At 49.6% G+C, this 21,402-nt stretch overlaps 1 protein-coding gene across 1 annotated transcript in view; it reads left to right on the top strand.

The window, feature by feature from the left end:
• grk3 (G protein-coupled receptor kinase 3) overlaps positions 1–19,072 on the top strand; it is a 48,151-nt gene extending 29,079 nt beyond the window's left edge. Inside the window, exons 3-21 of the mRNA XM_023960437.2 lie at positions 4,961–5,034; positions 5,134–5,235; positions 5,649–5,723; positions 8,806–8,867; positions 8,972–9,023; positions 9,136–9,227; positions 9,300–9,399; positions 9,520–9,598; positions 10,724–10,854; positions 11,613–11,707; positions 11,782–11,889; positions 13,229–13,295; positions 14,407–14,507; positions 14,612–14,678; positions 15,027–15,122; positions 15,401–15,563; positions 15,645–15,781; positions 16,538–16,651; positions 16,740–19,072. Of these exons, the coding sequence (XP_023816205.1) occupies positions 4,961–5,034; positions 5,134–5,235; positions 5,649–5,723; positions 8,806–8,867; positions 8,972–9,023; positions 9,136–9,227; positions 9,300–9,399; positions 9,520–9,598; positions 10,724–10,854; positions 11,613–11,707; positions 11,782–11,889; positions 13,229–13,295; positions 14,407–14,507; positions 14,612–14,678; positions 15,027–15,122; positions 15,401–15,563; positions 15,645–15,781; positions 16,538–16,651; positions 16,740–16,901 (1,877 nt within the window). The 3' untranslated portion in view covers positions 16,902–19,072. The remainder of the gene's footprint in view (positions 1–4,960; positions 5,035–5,133; positions 5,236–5,648; positions 5,724–8,805; positions 8,868–8,971; positions 9,024–9,135; positions 9,228–9,299; positions 9,400–9,519; positions 9,599–10,723; positions 10,855–11,612; positions 11,708–11,781; positions 11,890–13,228; positions 13,296–14,406; positions 14,508–14,611; positions 14,679–15,026; positions 15,123–15,400; positions 15,564–15,644; positions 15,782–16,537; positions 16,652–16,739) is intronic.
• Positions 19,073–21,402: the final 2,330 nt, after the last annotated feature.

The following is a 21,402-nucleotide window of genomic DNA, read 5'->3' as shown; positions in this document are numbered from 1 at the left end:
TGCTGTTAAGCTTTAGGTTTGCGGAAAAGGAAAGGCACAAAAGATGAATATCTTATTTTTATGGATAGATTATTGTTTTATTGAGCTTGAATTGATTCAAATTTGATCGATTTTTATTAACCCAGCCCCATGTCTACTAATACTACTAACACACACGGACTCTGCATTTGAGAAAGTTTAGGTCTGCTTTGAACGGAATTGAACTCTATTTAAATCCATTTCTTTCAGTAAAACAATTTGCCTTCAGGACAACCATACAACACACGAACTGCAGAGGTGCACATGTTCATTCGCTGTTTCTAAGGAGATATTTCCCTAAAAAGGTTGGAGTCTATGCAGACGACACATTTCTTTTTTTTGTAATGACCATTGACTGTACCTGAGACCTGGAGCAACTGGCTGGGATGTCACCCATAGAAAATCGCCTCCAGCTAAATGTAGTCAATTCAGTGGCCATTTTTTTGTGATACGGATGGCGCCATTTTAGAGCCACGTAAGCAGGAAGTCGGTCTGAGTCGACGTTACTGTGGCAAACCAATCAGAAGTGGGCTTGTTGGAAGGCCACCACTTGCTACTACTTGACAGCAGGCTGCACGAAATCAAACGTTTTGGACATTGGACGTGGTGACCAGCAGGTTCCACCTACTTTTACTGAGGCAATCTGATTGGTTAGTTTGTAACTTGAAGTACTTCAGAAGTACTTCAGTTATCGGAGCCACAAGAATGACCAATAGAATGGCAGAGTAACAGCTGTTTGTTTCTCTATAGAAGTCTGTGGGACTCTAGCTTCAGTTCCAGACCTCAGATACAGTCAATGGTCATGAAATAGACTCTACATAGAATCACACCATCATGTGACCTCTGCTCTGCTTATTTAACTCCAACTCTTGTAGTGATTGGTCTGCTCAACTTTATCAGGACTCTGTGAGTCTTAAAGATCTACTTTAAGCTGATTACAATCAGACTAAACAGACTTGGAGTCAAATGTGAAACCTGCAGGAAGCCTCTTCTGTAATCGGCTTTCTCTGCCTCCGGTGTTTGCTTGGAGTGACGTGGCGGCGTCCCTGCAGAGTGAAGGTTGACGCTGCAGCGTCCTCTGTCCGCTCCATCACTGTTATGTGTCAGGAGGAAGGCAGCCAGCCGTGTTTTATTCCCAGCTCAGATCTTATCTCCAGACACGCGGGGTCAAACCCAGGTGAGGCGCAGACGCTCACGGCACAGCAGAAATCTGACCAGAGGTTAGATTAGTCCAAGTAACGGGGCGCTCTCAGAAGGAACCGGTCCGGACTGCGGCTGGTGTTTCCTGTGATGGTTTGGTTCTGTTGAGGTCCAGAACGTGGTGCTGACATGAGTTATGTGACGAACCCTCCTGGCGTGGACCAAACGGGTCTCTCAGTACCTACTGCTTTAGGAGGTACCACCCCCTTAAGGGGCACTTTCAGGGGGTTTGGTCTGTTCCAGTGAAAACAAAACAAACCAAATAAAGGTGTGGGAAAAGCCCCGCCCACTCCAACTGAATCTACTGAGCTAAAGGTGGAAAAAGTTTTGCGGTAGAGTTTTTTTTTTTTTTTTTTGTCGGAACGTTCCGGTTACACAGACGCTGTCGTCTGGAGGATCATTCCTGACAGGTTTTCAGGAACGTGCTGTACTAGTTTTGAAGGTGGTTTCGCTGATCCCAGACCTGTGTTAGGGGTGCATGCACGCCGCGGCGCGCGCCCGTGTTTGTCAGTTGGACCCGGTGACAGAACACAGAGCCGCCTGGTGTTTTTTAGAGCCTTCAGGTGATCTCACTAATGAGGTGAATCTCCGAGGAACACATGTCTGCTCCAGGTGTGTGTGTGTTCTCAGGGAGAGAGGCCGTGTGTTGAATTAGCTGGGCAGTGTTGAAGTGTTCAGAGATTACGCTTAATCCTGGGTGATGTAAGGATCGCCTTTTGCCCCCCCCCTTTGACGCCTCGCTGGCATGTTCAGTCCTCGCCGTTAAAACCTGTTTGTTCTCGTTCATTAGCAGGCGGGTGGGCGGGGGGGATTTGTCAGCTCAGTGGCACCCTTCTGCAAACACGGACGCCCTGCTGCGCGCTCGACATGCGAGGACGGGCCTGAGCGTCTGCAGCGGAGCAAAGGGGAAGTGATGCGTCCCGTCTGCAGCCGCGATAGAGCCCACGGGAAGGAGTGCGAACCCACGATAGCGGCCGTCTAACCTCCCCCAGACTCAGAGGAACCCGCTCATGTTGGCGTCCAACTGCAACATGTTAAGATGTCACATTTGGACAGAAATGTCAGCACCTGTACAGTCCTGCATAGCTTTTACTGCACGTTAATTAAAGTGACTCCTTGTTATATTTTCTTTAGAGTCCTCTAAACACTCTCAGCTCAGCTTTGAATGTTTTTTTAAGTGTTTGCTATTTAAACAGGATGTGATGTCATCAAACCCTGGTGTTTAAAAAAAAAAAACCCACTACAAACGGGCAGGACAGTAACAGAAACATGCCTCTTTACAGTGTTCCCTCACTTAAAAATAAACCTGTGAGAATGAAATCCACAAAGAATTCATCTTTATTTTCATATTGATGGATGTTTTTAAGGCTGTAAAACTCCTCACTACACACTTTATAGACTTTTCTTTGGCACACATGAACATTTTCACACTTTTCTCTTCTGTTGAAATTCTCAAACTTTAAGCCTTTATAGAAAACAGTTTTACAGAAGGAAAACAAAGATCTTATGGTGATCAAAGATTTATATAAATGAACACGTTCTTTTCTTAAAACGGTTTGGGTGGATTCAGACGGGACACATTTGGTTTCCTAAAAGTGAACCAGATCGTTTCCCCCGATAATCCGGAACAACTTTTCAGTCTGAATGAGGGCTGCACGATATGAGGAAAACTCGCGATATTTGTGTTCAATATTGCGATGACTGTATAACTTGGGAAAAATGAATGAATAGCAACAGAAAAAAAGTTTACATTTCACTGCAAAAGCTTAATTTGAGTAGGAGTCAAACAACCTTAAATTGTTCTCCAAATGACCCTCGTCTAATCAGGAGGGTAGCGTCTAACATAAAAGCTCCATCTGATTGGTCAAAGGGACTTACGTGATTCGTTAAATAGTTCAAGCTGCCATAAGATTGTCTTAAAACATTTGAGGTTTACCATTTATTGCGATTTTTGCAGACTTTTGGATATTGCACAGATTGAAATCGCGATAACTATAAATTTGTGATTTATTGTGCAGGCCTAGTCTGAATACACCCAAACTGATCCTGGTCCGGGACCGGGAACCGCTCTCTGTTTGCTCTGACATTCCTCAGTCTGAATACAATCCGTCCTCGGAGCGGAGCAACTGGACCAAAAGGGCCACCGTAGGCGACTTTAACAGAATAGGAATGACGCATCAGATGAGCCGCGCCAGATATAAAGCAACACTGGGCGTGTTATCAGACACAAAACGCTTCTTACCCGCTTTTCTGTGTCTGGTTATGCGGCTGTCGCCGCTGTGACGTCATCCTAACAGCGACCTTGTAGTTCCTTATGAAGTCTTTTTAAACAATGCCATAAACCACAAAGATGAGACACAGCAACTCATTTAAATGTGATCGGATGAATTCACTTCTAACGTGATAAACATGGCTTCTTAAATCCTGTATGTCGTACACACGTGTCAGCAAACCTTCATAGCTGACGTCTCCATAGTAACCGCCTTGCAGCAGTAAAAAGAGTTCAACCTGACGATGCAGACGATAAAAACTGGTCTGAAATTTAAAGTTTGAACTATAGGACAAGGCCTGCAAAGCACTGGACTTCCATGATTTCTGCCTCTTGTTGTTTCTTCCCCGCCCCCTCAATTCCTGGCCAATGATTGAAGAGGTCTTTAGTCATGCGGTTTTGTTTACAATCTTTGGTCCGGAACAGAAATCTCCGCTTGGCAGCAGTCTGACTGCAGACCAAAGGCAAGGTTCAGGACTCAGTCTGGATGGATTCTTCCAGTCTGAATACACCCTTAGTCACAGATGCAGCTGTGATGCAGCGGTTAGAGCCGCTTGAACTCTTCATGCTCAATTCCAATTCAACTTTATTGATGTTTAAATTATCCCGATGACACACTGCTGTCGGAGGGAACCGTCTGTGACCGATGTTCAGCAGACGTGGCCCCCGTGTTCTGCCGTTAGGGCCTGGCGGCGTTACGTGACGCTCAGAAGGTCGCCGACAATCCCATCAGACTTTAAATCTGCTCATCAGGGGAAGATCAGTGCGGAGCTGCTTCAGCTGCACGCAACATGCAGGCCCTGACAACGGCAGCAGCTGTGACGCCTTTGATGCTGGAATGATGTCATGCAGCAGCTGGGGGGCGGGGCAGCACCCTTAAACCCCCTGAACGTCTCATCCGTGTCTCCACTCGTGTTCACACATAGCTAGCAGCCACGGATGCAGTTACCATGGCGACAGAGCGTCTCATCTCTGCAGGCATCATAGCCCTCCCCCCCCTCCTCAGAGGCGACCCGCTGCAGCACAGTTATCCGTCTGCAGCGACTTTGAGGATCCCACTCCCAGTAATTCTTAGCAGGATCAATACCCGGCTCTGTTCTGGTTAATTATGGTCTGTGCGTGTGTGTGTGCACGTGGACACCTCCACGCCGCCTCGTGCACAGCCGGAGCTGCAGCTCTGGGGTTTGTGGGTCAACGACCTCGCGATAAACGTCTTTCCATGACGTGTCCTGATTGGTGGATGTAGGTTGGGTCACGTGATGCTTCTGGTTTCAGGTTTGATCTGAACATTTTCCTCATTTCTTTGATAAATCTCTGAAAAAGTAACTTTAGTCAAAACGATCAGATTTGGACTTTGAAGTTGGGCCGTCTTGTTTGGAAGTCATCAGACTGGTCTGTGTGTTTGCTGAACACATCTGCCAGCAGCTGATGTGTTTGTGTCCTCCATAACTTCTCCTCATGTCGTCCTTCCAGGCTTCCTGCTGTTCAAGGACTTCTGCTTTAACGAGATCGACGAAGCCGTGCCGCAGCTCAAGTTCTACGAAGAGGTACGTCTGACAGGCGGGATTAGGTCAGGGATTAGGTAATCCACCTTCTTCCTCCCAGGAAGCGCAGTGAGAGCCCCCCCTCTGGCCTCTGTCTTTCAGATTAAGGAGTACGAGAAGCTGGACTCGGAGGAGGAGCGTCTGAGCCGCAGCCGGCAGATTTATGACGTCTACATCATGAAGGAGCTGCTGTCCTGCTCTCACGTGAGGAGCCGCCGCCGCCGCCTGAAGATCCTGTCCCGCTCGCCCGATCCAGACTTTCATGTCACGTTTTAATCAACGCCGTCTTTTTATCCACTTCCTCGGTCCTCAGTTTTATAGTGGGGGTGTGAGGTGACATCAGGGGGAATAGTTTGGGTTCCTCTGTAAAACCAACGGCTCTCTGCTTTTTGTTTAAAGTCTTGATTTATTTACAGCAAGCTGCATGAAAGCTGAATAATTCACATGTCACAGAAGCTTTAGCACATTGCTGTTCCAGAGGTGGGGGGTTTGAAGGGGAAGTGATGCGACACACTCACACCCAGCTGATGCAGCTTGAGTGGGGGGGGGGGGGGGGGGGGGACGCTCAGAGAAAGCAGAAGCGAAACGCCGTCTTCTCGTTTCCTCTGTGTCTGCAGCCCTTTTCCAAGAAGGCCGTGGACCACGTGCAGAGCCACCTGGCCAAGAAGCAGGTTCCCCCAAGCCTGTTCCAGGTAACCGCCGCCGCCGGTGCACACGCTCGCACGCCCGTCACGGGGCTCAGATGAAAGCCTGCGAGTCGGGACAGGAATCCGTGATGACCGAGGTCTCACGTTCCCGGGTGTAAATGACACACATGCACGAGCACATGCACGGACCTGATGACGTCCGTTAATGAAGAGTTTCACACGTGGCGAGCTTCCTCCCGTCGTCTCCTTCACGCGGCACCGATCCACTTCCTTCCAAACATCGGATCAAGTGAAAACGCTGAAGGAAAAATGGAGGCAGCGAAGATTTAGTTGTTCTCCGCTGGAAAACCTGATTTCTTGTCTGTTAAAGTTTAGTTTGAAGCCATCAGCAGCGTCGCTCTGTTACCATGAACGAAGAAATAAATTTGAGAAAGAAGTCGACATTTTAAGAAAATAAAACCCATTCATTTATGATGTAAAGTCCTAACGTTACGAGGAAAGAGCGGATTCAAGGTTTGACCACAAAAAAGAGGTAACGTTTCGTTGTCTTTGTTTAAACATTTTAAAGCTAAATGTAGAAGCTTAGATTTAATAAAGCACAAGTTTTTCTATTATAAATGGAAGATGAGACTATTTAAAGCATAAAATCCAACTTTATTCTGATAAAAGTTTGACTTTTTTCCTAATATCTTTGCTCCTTTCTTTTAAAATCCCTTATAACTTTATTCTTGTAAGATTTAAATTTTTCACTTCATTTTTTTGTTTCATTTTCCTCATAATTTTACGGCTTTTTCTCATAATTTTGTATATTTATTTCTGTTAGGGTGACCTTAATACTCCGTCGTTGGCAGCAGTTCTTCAACAATCTGTCGTTTGTTTTGACATGAAAAACTGACATTTGAATTCGGATGGAAGGAAGCAGTAAATCGGTTTGTGAGGCGAAGAAATGAGCTTTAATAACAAATGTTTGGACATTTCTCTTAATGCTGCTTCTACATTCAGAATTTGGCTTCAAGTTGAATCTTCGTCGACCGTTTCAGGCTCGTTCAGACTAAAACTGAAGTTCAAAGCTTCATTTTTAACTCGTCAGAAATGATCTGCTGGGTGTTTCCACGTTATTGGATCTTCATCTAGTCAGCTGCTTTTCCTTCTCTGACGCGTCACTCTGACTTTAAACTGAATGAAGGTCTGCTGAAGGTCTGCTGAGGTCCTGGACGGAGCTAAAACCACAAACGTCCAGAGAAACTGAAGGGGGGTGCACCCGTCTGACTCTAAAAACAAACCAGAACATCTGAAATCAATCCGGAAAGGATTTCTTTGTTTCCCTTCAGCTCCTGTGCTGCAGGCAAAGCTAGAGTTTAGCTGAGGGCCCCCCCAGACCCCCCCACAGAGGAAGCATCTCCTTCGATCCGGACGGTCGCACAGGAGAGGGCGTCTGATGGTCCCTCTGTGGGCTGCCGCTTTATGAAAGGAGGGAGGAATTTCAATTCCACAATCCTCTGGGGGCGCGTTAACCGGCCGTTTATGATTCCAGCCAAAAGTTACCGGCGCTTTAATTTGAGGAGCTACGATTTATCGAGACTCCGGAGAGAAATATTCCTGCTTATGGAAACGAGGGGAAGAAAATCAAAAGTTCTGTTGGAGAAACTTCCTCAATAAAAGCCAAGCGGCCTCTGAGGATCCAGGCTGCTCAGCAGGGTCACGTAAAAACGCCAAACGACTCGCAAAACGACGGTTTGCATCAAAGTTCCCCCAAAAGAAAAGAAATAAAAAAACAAATACACGGTAGGTAGAAACGGGAGATGTTTTTTTAGCTTCCAAAGAGAACAAAGTTTACACAACATTTATTCACATAAAACAGAATCCTGTTTAAAAACCAGAATGAAAATGCAGGACTGATGCTTTATTGCTGAATGAAAATGAAACTTAAAGGGTTAAAGAGTGAAAAGATCAAAGTTGACCATAAAAGTGAAAACAGCACAATAACTACAAAGATATCTTTGTGAAAAATGCCAGAGCCGGGTATCGAACCGGTGAGCCTCTGCACCAAGGATTCTCCATGTATTTCAATGGAGGCAAAACTCCTGGGATATCTTGAAAAGTTCAAGGATTTAAAGGACCAAAAGTCACAGCTGGAAAAAGCTGAAAGAGCTGAACATTTGAACAGTTGAACGGTTGAAATAGATGAAAAAATGTAGGAGGAGTTAAGCGACAAAAAGATGCTAGCATAAAGAAAGAGAAACAGGAAAACGATGATAAAAGTGAGTCTCCAGACAGACGTGACCCTTAACCTCCAATAAATGAAGGAATTTGTCCTCCAGAGGTTCTGGACGGCCGGCGGTTCCGTTTCTGGAGAAACCGTGAATCTCCATGAGAATGAGGGAAAGTCGAGAAAAGACTTAAGAGAAGCGTCTTAATCTGGTGAAATGAGACGCCGCCGTGCTGCCACCCGCTGTTCGCTGGTGTTCCTACACAGCTGTGCCTGTGAGCATCCAGACATTTAAACATTTTGCAGACTGGAAGAGATTCCAGGATCTTGCGGGTCCGAACATCTTTTTTTTTTCTCATTCATTTCAGAATTACTGCTTCTTTAGGATCTTTTTCAGAGCTGTCGCCCACTAGAGGTTGTTCTAAAAACTGCAGGTCTATTTGAAGCTGAAAATCAAACGTTTTTAACTACAGTTCTATGAATCCCGTCAGAGTTCCCGGTCCCTCGGGTTCCTTGCATTCTCGTGAGAGGTGTTTGGGGCCGCGCTCCCGGGTTCATGTGACACTAACGGGGGTCGCGGGAGGTCATAGGCTTTTGTCCGTAAATTCTCCAACTATCCACGCGTGAGGAGGAGCATCAGTGCTTCATGCTCCGCCTCTGGTAGTCAGGATTGATGAAACGGAACTGCCGGTTCTGCTGAGGTTCCCACACGGCGCATTTAGAGTCGCTTTTACCTGAACAAACGTCGAGGCGACTTCGTGACGTTTGGAGCTTCGGCGTCCAGAGTCTTTCTGTCTGAGGTGACGGCAGCTGCAGTTCTGCTGCTGGAAGGGAATGGAGCTGCGGTTCCGGTCGAGTTCCTGGCGTTCTCATCCTGCAGTGCGGGAACCTGCTGACGCTTTCTCTGCTCCTCTGCAGCCGTACATCGTGGAGATCTGCGACAGCTTGAGAGGGAAGATCTTCCAGAAGTTCATTGAGAGGTGAGGTGTGCAGCTCTCCCCGGCTCTGCCGTGACAACCCCCCCATGACGACCCCACCCATGACCCCCTCTGTCTCTCTGCTCCCCCCCCCCCCCCCCCCGCAGTGACAAGTTCACGCGGTTCTGCCAGTGGAAGAACGTGGAGCTAAACATCCACGTGAGTCCCCGCCCCACGCCCTCTGGGGTTCAGGGCGCCGCTGAGGTCACAAACTGATTCATGTGTCAGAGCGTCTTTCACAAACCTGACGTGTCCCCCCTTCCCACCCCAGCTGACCATGAACGACTTCAGCGTTCACCGGATCATCGGCCGCGGCGGCTTCGGGGAGGTGTACGGCTGTAGGAAGGCCGACACGGGGAAGATGTAAGGAGGTGGCGGCGGATCGACGCCAAACTTTAGACGGACGTGTTTGTGACGGGTGGCGTTCTGCTGCAGGTACGCCATGAAGTGTTTGGACAAGAAGAGGATCAAGATGAAGCAGGGGGAGACTCTGGCGCTCAACGAGAGGATTATGCTGTCGCTGGTCAGCACCGGGGTGAGTCCGGCTCTAGCCCCGCCCCCACGCATCCCTTTTAAATCCACCGACCTTTAACCTGTCTGAACACGGATCCAGGTTCTGATGTCCGTTGAAGTGAGTCTGTGTTTGTCTCTGCAGGACTGCCCCTTCATCGTCTGCATGACGTACGCCTTCCACACCCCCGACAAGCTCTGCTTCATCCTGGACCTCATGAACGGTAGGACAAGCCCCGCCCCCACATGCAAGCTCCGCCTTTTTTCTGTCCAGTGGTTTTCAGTGATGACCCTGTGTGCCTCTCTGTGTGTGTGTCTCTGTGTGTCTGTTTCTGTGTGTCTCTCTGTGTGTCTCTGTGTATGTCTCTGTGTGTGTGTCTTTGTGTGTGTCTGTCTCTGTGTGTCTCTCTGTGTATGTCTCTGTGTGTGTGTCTCTGTGTGTGTGTCTTTGTGTGTGTCTGTCTCTGTGTGTCTCTCTGTGTATGTCTCTGTGTGTGTGTCTCTGTGTGTGTGTCTGTCTCTGTGTGTCTCTCTGTGTATGTCTCTGTGTGCGTGTCTCTGTGTGTGTGTTTTTGTGTGTGTCTCTGTGTGCGTGTCTGTGTGTGTGTGTGTGTGTTTCTGTGTGTGCGTGTCTCTGTGTGTGTGTCTCTGTGTGTCTGTTTCTGTGTGTCTCTGTGTATGTCTCTGTGTGTGTGTCTTTGTGTGTGTCTGTCTCTGTGTGTCTCTCTGTGTGTCTCTGTGTATGTCTCTGTGTGTGTGTCTTTGTGTGTGTCTGTCTCTGTGTGTCTCTCTGTGTATGTCTCTGTGTGCGTGTCTCTGTGTGCGTGTCTCTGTGTGTGTGTGTTTCTGTGTGTGCGTGTCTCTGTGTATGTCTCTGTGTGTGTGTCTGTCTCTGTGTGTCTCTCTGTGTATGTCTCTGTGTGCGTGTCTCTGTGTGTGTGTTTTTGTGTGTTTCTGTGTGCGTGTCTCTGTGTGTGTGTGTTTCTGTGTGTGCGTGTCTCTGTGTGTGTGTCTCTGTGTATGTCTCTGTGTGCGTATCTCTGTGTGTCTGTTTCTGTGTGTCTCTGTGTGTGTGTCTGTCTCTGTGTGTCTCTCTGTGTGTATGTCTCTGTGTGTGTGTTTCTGTGTGTCTCTGTGTATGTCTCTGTGTGTGTGTCTGTCTCTTGTGTGTCTCTCTGTGTATGTCTCTGTGTGCGTGTCTCTGTGTGTGTGTTTTTGTGTGTGTCTCTGTGTGCGTGTCTCTGTGTGTGCGTGTTTCTGTGTGTGCGTGTCTCTGTGTATGTCTCTGTGTGCGTATCTCTGTGTGTGTGTCTCTATGTTTGTGTCTCTGTGTGTGCGTTTGTGTGCAGGAGGGGACCTGCACTACCATCTGTCTCAGCACGGCGTCTTCAGCGAGAAGGAGATGCGTTTCTACGCCGCCGAGATCATCCTGGGACTGGAACACATGCACAACCGCTTCGTGGTCTACAGAGACCTGAAGGTAGAGCCTGATCCAGATCCGCTAGATCTTTGAGGAAGAAGCTTCTAGATTTAAGGAGAAACCAGGTCCTTAAATGCAGTCAGAGGCTTTTTATGTCCTCCTCCTTTACCAGTTCAGAGGTTCTAGAAGGATCTAAATCTAGAATTCTGCATCAGGTATTAAACCTGTAGCAGGAATTCCATTGATAGTTTTCTGTAAGAACGGCGGCTAGCATGTTCCTAACAGGTAACATGGAGCAGAGAGGAAACCAAACCAGTTGAGTCTAAAGACGCCAAAGTTTCTTGAGTTTTTCTGCTCGACAGAGAAAAGCGACACCTGGTGGCCGCCTGCAGGCACTGCAGCTCAGAGCAGGTCTGATCTCTAAACTGCTGCTCACATTAATGGCGTCATGAAATGCTGTAGGGAACTGAACGCCGGCTACAAGCGCAGAACACTCTTCTTCCCATGCATGTGCACGTGAAGGCACGTGCACGTTTTCAGGCTGACTCTGCTCCTGCTCTGTTTGGACTGGTTGCCATAATAATGGATTCATTTTGCTGCAAAGGTCTGAAGGTTTGAATAAACAGTGGAGCAGCATACAGACGCTCCGTCTGCGCGCCCCTCCCCCTCCTCCACTCCACATCTTCATCAGGGACTCGATCCTGTGACGTTTGTCATCCTGAGTGTCAGCCTCCCCTCACGTGTGTGTGTGTGTGTGTGGGTGTGTGTGTGTGTGTGTGTGTGTGTGTGTGTGTGTGTGTGTGTGTGTGTGTGTGCAGCCCGCCAACATCCTTCTGGACGAGCACGGCCACGTCCGGATCTCCGACCTCGGCCTGGCCTGCGACTTCTCCAAGAAAAAGCCGCACGCCAGCGTGTAAGTCTTCATCCGGCTGCAGACTTTCAGTGAGGATGAGGATGAAGGCGATGAAGCTGTCTTTCATTCCGCAGCGGCACTCATGGTTACATGGCGCCGGAGGTTCTGCAGAAGGGGACGGCGTACGACAGCAGCGCAGACTGGTTCTCTTTAGGCTGTATGCTGTTCAAGCTCCTCCGAGGGTAAGCTCCGCCCCCTCCTCTTCCTCAGAGGCCTCTTCATCCTGACTGTCTGCTCCAAAACCTCTTATGGCGCGGCGCGGCGCGGCGCAGCGCGGCGCTCCGGCCTCCCGTGGGTTTGACCCGCGAGTGAGTGCAGCTGTTTGATCTGCCGTGAAAACGCGCCTCGCCTGCGTGTGGGCGTGCACGGCGAGGCCGAGCCAGCACGCCGTCACAGTGCCTCTATGATGGAATATGCAGATTTAAATCTACCTAATTCTCACAGCTAATCTGGATTAAAAGCATAATCTAGATGAAATAATCAAACTGGATTATGGGGTCCAATTCGGGGACGTGAACGCCGTCGTTCACTCTCTGCTAAACGTTTAAATTCTTTCTAAATACTTTAAACTTTTAATCAAATCAAATGATCTTCTACTGGAAATGTCAAACCGTTTTTTTCTATTCCTAAGCAAAATGAAATCAATAGATGAAGTGGAACTAAGTAGAATTTTCTGAAGTCGTTTTTGGAGGATAAATCTCACTCTATGAAAAAAGACGTGGAATAAACGAAGGAAATGTTGGTTTTATTCCCAGAATCTTTTTTACATCATATTCTGTTTCCAGATCAAATTCAGATTCAGTTTTAGTGGATTTTCTTTTTCAGTTTAACCCCCCCCCCCCCCCCCCCCACACACACACACACACACACATTTTCACAGTTGACCAGAGCCCACTCCCAGCAGCAAACCCGGCAGAATCTGTCAGAACCAGCAGACCTAGTCAGAACCCCCCAGAACCGACTCGCCGCAGCGGATCCTGCAGATCTGGGTCGTCCAGCCGGTGACCGTATGCGAGAACTGGACTGAGCGACGTCGTCCACGGAAAAGCGTTTCCCTCCGGCTCCAACCAAGTGAAGTCAATTCAGTCGCCACACGGACGCCGCCATGTTGGAGCCAGACGTAGGCAGTAAGCAGTGATTGGTCTGAGTCCGGTTTTCTTTGGAAGACCAATCAGGCGTGAGCCTTTTGGAAGGCCACACCCCCGCCACTTGATAGCAGACTACAGGTCCAGGAGCACGGATGGGCCACCTGGAGTTTTTCTAGGATTCATTGTTGATGTGCTGTTGGTACATAGAACACCAGGGTGGAGGAGTCGCTCGGTCCAGTTCTCATATACAGTCGATGTGTAAAACCTGAGGATCTGCAGACGCAGGACCGAAGCATCGTACCTCAAACTGGGTGTTTTTGGGTTAACTCTGAAGGGAGACTGTGTGTGTGTGTGTGGGGGGGGGGGGGGGGTCTCTCGTTGTCTGGACCATGTGGAGTATCTGTCTAACCCCCCCCCCCTCCCCTTTCTGCAGGCACAGCCCCTTCAGGCAGCACAAGACCAAAGACAAACACGAGATCGACCGCATGACGCTGACCATGGTGAGAACACACCCGAGGTCCTAGCATCACCTCCACCCGGCCGCTCCACACCTGAGAGCTTCCTCCACCCGCTCCACCCTCCTGAAGTCGTCAGGGAAAAAAACATGGATAAAAAAAAGCTGGAAAAATCAGATCCGATTTTTATTTGTGAAACATTTTCAGCAGAAATCATTTCTTGCAGTGGAGTCAAATTCCAGCATCTTTAGTGACCTGCTGAGTCAGCATTTTCACAAGAAACACTTTGCCCAGGTCGTTTTTGTGTTCTCCGTCCTGATTGGCTGTAAGCCTGCCATTCGTAGTTTACTACACGTACAACAACCTTTGATCTTTTTCCTTCCATCAAACTGACCGTAGTCTTCTATGAAGGTTTGAACTCTGAGGTTTTAAAAAAGAGAGAAAAGTGGCTAAAGTGTGCAGTGAGGAGTTACTAACGTAACTAAACGAAGGAATGATGCAAAGAAAATATGAGATTTTTACACCACCAAGAAACTCAAAGGATAGAGTTTAAACTTATCTGCAGATTAATAAATATATTTATATTTTTTTGTCTGAAAAGATGCTGTAAGAAGGAATCTGAACTGGAGCATCGTCCCCTCCTGGAGGGGTTCTTCCTTTTCAAGCGCTTGGGTTTAAGGGGGACGGTGGAGCATCTGGAAGCTTCTGGAAGATCTGCAGCTGGAAAAAGGTTTTCAGGTCCTCAGAACAGCACATAAACAAAAACACAAAGATCCACAGACAAAAAAAACACTTAAAAAAATTAAGAAAAGAGATCCGTTAGATCCAACGATCTGTGCCCTGATTGGCTGCTGAGAGCAGACGGGTGCTGATTGGTCGATCAGTTTGGGGTCATTTTTCCATCTGTGATGTTTGTGAGCTGTAGTACACACACATGATTGTTTATGTGCTGTTTTGAGGACCTGAACACAACCGCAGCTGCAGATCTGCTAAAAGGATTCTGTCGTTGACCCGCCTGGACGGGATTCTACGATCATGAAAGATGAAAGGCTGTGTGCCGCCTCCACTCTGCCTCCACGGCAACGGCGACCTTTTCCCCGTGGACTGACACGAGGGGCGTGACTGTCACTCATACGTGTGTCCCTCCTCCTCACAGAACGTGGAGCTGCCCGACTCGTTCACGGCCGAACTCAAAGACCTGCTGGAGGGGCTCCTGCAGCGGGACGTGGCCAAGAGGCTGGGCTGCCAGGGCCGAGGGTACGGCGCCGCACGCTTTGATCAACGACGCCCCCCTGTGGTCGGATGGCGTTGATCAAACGGTAACTGTGACTGAGCTGCTGTAACGTCCGTCTCTGTTGCAGAGCCGCGGAGGTGAAGGAGCATCCCTTCTTCAAGGGCATCGACTGGCAGCAGGTTTACCTGCAGAAGGTGAGGCTGACCTCTGACCTCTGTGACCCTGTCATAAAATGTCATCAATTCACGGTACGCATCAGGACAGAAGAAGGCGGGTGCTCGAGAACCGCGCTACATCTGTCACTAAAGCAGTGAGAGTAACGTACTGACAGGTTCAGAGCATCTGAGCGTCTGCTGAGAGCTGCTTTCTCCTGACGGTTCATGAACGCAACAGTTTGAGGTTTTCCAGTCCGCTGTTTGTCTAAAGCTGCTGCAGCCGCTGTTGCCGTGGTTACCACATCACTCATGGGAGGTGGTCGTCGCCTCCACTCCACTCTGACCAGTGTCTTCCTGTCCTTTTGCCCCCCCCCCCTCCATCCACAGTACTCCCCACCTCTGATCCCCCCCAGGGGGGAGGTGAACGCTGCAGACGCATTCGACATCGGCTCGTTCGACGAGGAGGACACCAAGGGCATCAAGGTGAGGGCATCGCCGTGCACGTGTGAGCGCACGTGTGGAAGACTTCCTCAGACGTATTTATTTTTAAGCAGAACTGATTTTATGAACTGAAAGGGGTTAAACAGGAAGTTGTTTGGGGTTAATAAGTGGGAGGAGCCTCCAGAATCAGACCTGAGGTGGGCGTGTCCCAGGCTGACTGGGGTTAGGTGCACAAAGGTTGGTGTGGGCTGTCAGTGAATGGGGAGGGGGCCGGCTGTGAGCCCAGCTGCCCCCGCCTGAACCCGGTCCATGTCCCGCAGCTGCTGGACAGCGACCAGGAGCTGTACAAGAACTTCCCGCTGGTCATATCGGAGCGCTGGCAGCAGGAAGTGGCGGAGACGGTTTACGAGGCCGTCAACTCGGACACGGACAAGATCGAAGCTCGCAAACGGGCCAAGAACAAGCAGCTGGGCCACGAGGAAGGTGAGGGCCGGCTTCACGTGCACGGGTACGAGTGCCTGCAGCTGCTGACCCCTGTGTGTGTGTGTGTGTGTGCGAGCGCAGACTACGCCCTGGGGAAGGACTGCATCATGCACGGCTACATGCTGAAGCTCGGGAATCCCTTCCTCACTCAGTGGCAGCGCCGCTACTTCTACCTGTTCCCCAACCGGGTGGAGTGGAGGGGCGAGGGCGAGTCGCGGGTGAGTCGGGCCGCCGGTGCCGGGCGGGGGCAGGCGGAGTCACATGATCACACGGGACGCGCTGAGCGGGTGTCTGTGTGTGTGTCCGCCTCGCCGAAGGAGGGCTGGCTCAGACACTTTCAGAAGCACAGAGACACGGTGAGTCTGCAGCTGCTGTCTGCGCAGTCCTGCTGCTGTCTGCATAGGTAGATGCAGAGCAGCTCCCCGCTTCTGTCCCCCACCCCCCACCCGCTGCTGCAGACGTCAGAGAAGTGACTTAGACAAAAGTCTTGATGGAGCACAACGGTGATGCTGAGGGAAAACTACCAACCCTTCCTGTCAGAGGTTCTGCCAGGGCTCCAGACTGAGACCAAAATCTGAGAATGTGCTACCAGTAAGTTTTTGGGGGCCACAGTGCTCCTAGTGAAAAAGGTTAGTCTGGAGCCCTGCCTGCAGACGTCGGGTTCCTCCGTCCTCCCCCTGCTGTGAGCAATTAGAGGAACACTGACCGTAGAAACTGAAATAAAAAAGCTTCGCTCAGACCTGCTGTTAGAAACGGAGCGCTGCGATCCGGGGGGTCCGTGTTGGTCTGTGCCCCCCCACCATGCAGATTGACGACGTCACGAGTCCAGACAGCAGCAAACTCCACAGAACCACGGTTCTGTCTGCTCCAGAACCGCTTTCTTCTCCGGTTCCGGAGCAGACGGACGTTTAGCTGCAGCTGGAACCCCGCCCCACTCCGATAGCTGAAAGCTGATTGGTGGGTTGTGTTCACAGCAAAACCTGCTGACCATGGAGCAGATCGTGACGGTGGAGGAGACGCAGATCAAAGACAAGAAGTGCATCCTGCTGCGCATCAAAGGAGGGAAGCAGTTCGTGCTGCAGTGCGAGGTGGGGGCTGTCGGCGCCGCGGCAGGTCCGGTCCAGTCCGGTCCAGTCGGGTCCGGTCGGGGCGCTCATGTCTGTGCTGTCCTTGCAGAGCGACCCAGAGTTCGTGCAGTGGAAGAAGGAGCTGACGGAGGCGTTCACGGAGGCCCAGAAGCTGCTGCGCCGCGCCCCCAAGGTGATCGGGAAGAGCCGGGCCGGCGTTATGGACCAGCCCAAACCCCCCCTCACACACCGCAACAGCAACGGCCTGTGAACGCACACGCGCACCCAGAGACCCCCCACCCACACACACACACACACGACGCACCCCCTCACCACTGCAGGACTGACACCATGCGCCGGCCACGCCCACTCTGCACACCGGCCACGCCCACCTAATACGCCAGCCAGCCAGTGGTGAAGCTCACTCTGTCTTTCCGACCCGGAGAGGATGAAGGGAGGACCGGTCCGCATGTGTAGAACTTTTGCATGCCCCCCCCCCCCCCCCCCCCCCATCCCTCCACCTTTGTCCCTGGAGGGGGGAGAATGGACACACACCCCCCCCCCCCCCACCCCACCCCCCCCCTCCACGTGTTCCTCCCTCACACACTGAAGTGCATAAAGTGCCAATGTGGACATTTTAGTGGGGCTGGGGGGAGGGGGGCCTCCTGCCAAACACCCCCCCCCCCCTCCCTTGGACATTGTTTGTGGGCGGGGACTGTGATCATTCCATACTGCTTCTGATTGGCTGCCCAGCAGCCAGTTCCCATGGAGACAGCAACCGCATTGGCTGTCGAACAGCAGCCGGTCGCCATGGCAACCCTGGACAGCCATGGTGGACGGTGCAACTGTGTGTGTGAAGAGCAGGCGGGGTGGGTTGGGGGGGTGTATATAAACAGCCATCTCTGTGTTTTTCAGTTCAGTGTTTGTCCGCCTGTACCTGTGGGGGAGGGGGAAGGGCGGAGCTTCGGTTTAGGATTCAACGATCGCCGTTTGAAGTCACAGATCCAACTCTTCTTTTGTCTCCTACGTTACCCAGAAGGCCACGCTGCAACTTAAAAGCCTGACATTTTCCCGATAGACGCCGTCAATCATGTAGACGATCAGCTGTTCAGACAAATCCACGGCGACGTTGGCGAGGACGCTGAAGATGAAGCGGCGTGGAGACCGCCATTCACACCTGTGGCCTGCTGCTCTGAGCGCGGCGCCACCTGCTGGGCGTGCCGCTCAGGTTTCTACTGCGTTCTCTTTGGTTTCGGAACAGATTCAGGAAATCCTCGCCGCCCGTCTTCTGTTTCTGGACGTCTGCTGAATATTTCCCGCCTGCGCAGCCAAACGCTTCCTTTTCAGTGTTTCCCGTAGACGTTTCTTTTCTGGCGCTTTTACCCGTGGTGACTCGGTGCAGAGCTTTTTTTTTATGGTTTTCGTCGGGGCGTTTACGGCCGCACTAGAACCTCGATGATGTTCGTTCAGAAGGACAGGAAGTGGGCGGCGGCGTTACGCAGTAACATTGATTTATTTCAGGGTTTTTTCATTTTCCATGCAGTAGTGCGTCCTCGTCTGTGGCGTCCGTGCATTTCCGGAGCGGCGGGTGGCGACATCGGGTTCGTTTGGGTTTTAGCCTTTTCTGTCGGGGGGGGGGTCTTTTCGTCTTAGAGAAATGCGGTCACCTCTGCAGGTGTCTTTTATTTTTGTAAACCAAAATGGTTTTTATGGTTTTCGTCTGTCGTTGCACCTTTTTAGCCCGATGTGTTACTTAATATTGTCGATGTGCCAAAAAACTGTCGCAGAGAGTGGGCGGGGCCAACCGGAGCTTGTCACGCCGTCCGTCCGCCCGCCCGGTGGTTTTTGGCGAGGAGCTCCAAACTGTGACCAAATGTGGCGCGTGCCAGACCCTGGTTCCTGGAACGCCATTTCCCGCTCGCTCATCCCCGGACTCCCGCGGTCGTCACACGCGCTCCGGCTCAGAGGACGGCATTTAGAGTAAAAAAATCGAAGTATATATAAATATATGTGTATATGAAATGACGAAACGCTTTAGGCTTATTTAAAAGATTTAACGTAGAGGAGGAGATGAGCTGGTGGGGGGCGGGGCTGTCCGTGTGACCTTAACTGCTTGTGGTGAAGACCCGTTAGAGACCTGGTCTCTGCCCGTCCCGGACGACCATTTTTGTTCGGACTCTTTGATATTTATTGGAGCGAGCCGGCGGCGCTCGCCGTAGAGGATCCATCGCCGACGTCTTTGTCACGCCACAAACACGGATACTACTGCTTTGGGTTTTTGAGATGAAGCTCACGATGGCGCTGATGTTTGATCGACTATGTTATTCCGTGATGACCACAGCGTTTCTTTGATTTGGACGGTTTTGTTGCGGACGCCGGTGGGACGTCACGTGTCGGGCTGCTCGTACAAACTGTTCATGAATAAAATCCTTTTTCCGTGTCGCCTTCTGTCTGCGGTCATTGTCTGCTGCGGGGGGGCGGGGCTTTCTAATCACGTGATCAGAAAAATCTGTTTTTCTTACTAAATTTGCAGGAGTTGGAGGTTGGGGGCGGAGCTCCAGACTGATGATTTCTCATTGGTTGAGGTCTACGGTCATCTTTAATGAGCTGCGTGACATCATCGATTATTTTGTTTTTGTTTTTTATCATCAATTCTTTTTCCACTTCCGTGGTCGTCTTCGCAGTGGAGGTTATAAATGGCGATCAGAACATCCCGCCAAAATAAAACAGCCAATAGAAGATGACTTCCTCTGCAGTTTGTTTTCTTATTTTTACATTTTAAAATGTGTTTTTTCTCTGGAAGGTGGATCAAAAAATGACCCTGTGGTCGCTCAATTTTAAATCGAGTCTAGGAACCGCCCCCAAACTTCAATGATGTAGAGAAACCTGGGGGCGGGGCTTAAGTGTATGGTTTTCTTTGGACAGTTGGACTATGATGAGAGGACGATTCAGAAAATTCCTACTTTTATTTTGGGGGATTTTTTTTGTAGGCTGTGCTGGAGAGACTCCATTTAATCTGCTTTGGTGTTTCCGCAACACAAAGGGTCAAGTTCTATTCCTGTGATTGGTCAGAGTGTAAAGGGGCGGAGTTTTAAAGGAGGAGAAGACCCCTCTAGATCTGTCCCACAGTTGGAACCGTTTTTAAAGTCACCATGGCAACGGGTTTAGCTTATTTTTCAGTAAATTGAGACGTACGGATCAGTTTCTGAGCACTTGAACGCAGCACAAGCTCAACGCCAAACGGCTTCAGTTTGATTCACCTGAGAAAATCAGTTCACCACGTGACCACCAGGTGGCGCCAAACACAAGTCAGGTCAAACTCCATCCATTTAATTCGAATCTTTCTGGGGGGTTTTGTGGAAAGTTTGACTTTTGGTGTCCGGCCAAGGAATCTCCTTTAGAGCCAAAAGGTCGGTTTTCCGCCAGCAACAGGTCATGTGACCACATGCGTCCGAATACATCTGTTAAAATGAGAAGAAAAAGCAGGTTTTCCTTATGGATGTACTGAAGACCACCGAAACTTCCAGATTTTCTCCAGAGGATCCGAGGTTTTCTGCAGCGTTGGCGCTGCGCTGGAGGGAGGAGCCACAGAGGCGGGATTTGTGTGAGCGTTGACTGGATTTTTACAGCTCAAGTAATGAACTTAGACTATTGATCTCTGGTTTTATAAAACAGAAATGTGAAACCCTGAAGAATTCAGCTCAAAACCGGATTTATTTTTTTAATGAAATCTGAATTATAACGTTGAAAGTGTTTGACAATTTCCTGGGAAATTTCTAAAAGATATTAAAAAAAAGAACTTCTCCGCATTAGATTTATTTTTTAAAATGAGGATTAAAAATGTTTGTTTTCCAAAAAAAAAGCGGGATTTCCTGGACAACGTTGCATAAATAATCGTTTTCCATGTTTGGTTTGTGTTTCAGGAGAATTCCACAGAAATAAATGAAACGGTTTAAAGGTGTAAACGCTCTACACGTGTTTTAGAAAAACTCCTTTTGATCAGGAGCTACAAATGATGCGACGATGCAGCGGGACGTCCTGTTCCTCTGTGGTCCACAGGAGCTGCTGAGGAAGAGGAGGAGCTTCACCGTCCGTTCACCTCCGCCTGCATCCAGAGGTAACCCAGGATGTGATGGAGGGAAGACGGACGCTTTGAAAAGTTTTGACACTGAATTGATTTGATTCTGATCGGAAAACCTTTTTCAGCCGGAGGGAAAATGAAAACGTCGAACAAAAGGTAAGAAAAGAAAATATCGGAGGATGTTTTTGTCGTCTTACGTGGAGAAAAAAAATCACAGAAATGCTGCTCACACTCAAAAAAACAAACAAAAAAAAACATGACTGACATATGGAAAAGAAAAAACCAGCCTTGAACCGTCCAACCAATCCAAACAAAGATGCTAAAGCTCCAGTCTGAGGGACGAGGGTCACAGGAGAGGAAACCACAGTGACACGGACGTCCCAATCTGCTGATTACCTGGATCAGGTGTGTTCAAAAAACCAAAACAGAACACGAGGCCCCCCAGGCCTGGAGCCTGACTAAGAAAAGTCCTGAAAGGTTAAAGGTGAATCAGCACAAAAAAAACAAACAACAGAAAACCGTAGAGTTAGTTAACTGAAAAAGTTAAGAAAATGTTCTTTATCATGAAACTAACTTTATGGATTGTTGTGGTGACCTTTGACCTGTCAGGACTATTCACTGCTTGATAAAGAACACATTTGGTCTCCAAACACCGGGATCGAGGAGCAGCAAAGCTATTTCTGTTCTCTGT

Source organism: Oryzias latipes, chromosome 12 (assembly GCF_053564925.1).
Source record: "Oryzias latipes strain Hd-rR chromosome 12, Olatipes_Hd-rR_3.1".
NCBI classification, from domain to species: domain Eukaryota; kingdom Metazoa; phylum Chordata; class Actinopteri; order Beloniformes; family Adrianichthyidae; genus Oryzias; species Oryzias latipes.
Note: the sequence above shows the minus strand (reverse complement) of the source record. Positions and strands in the feature narration are given on the sequence as shown.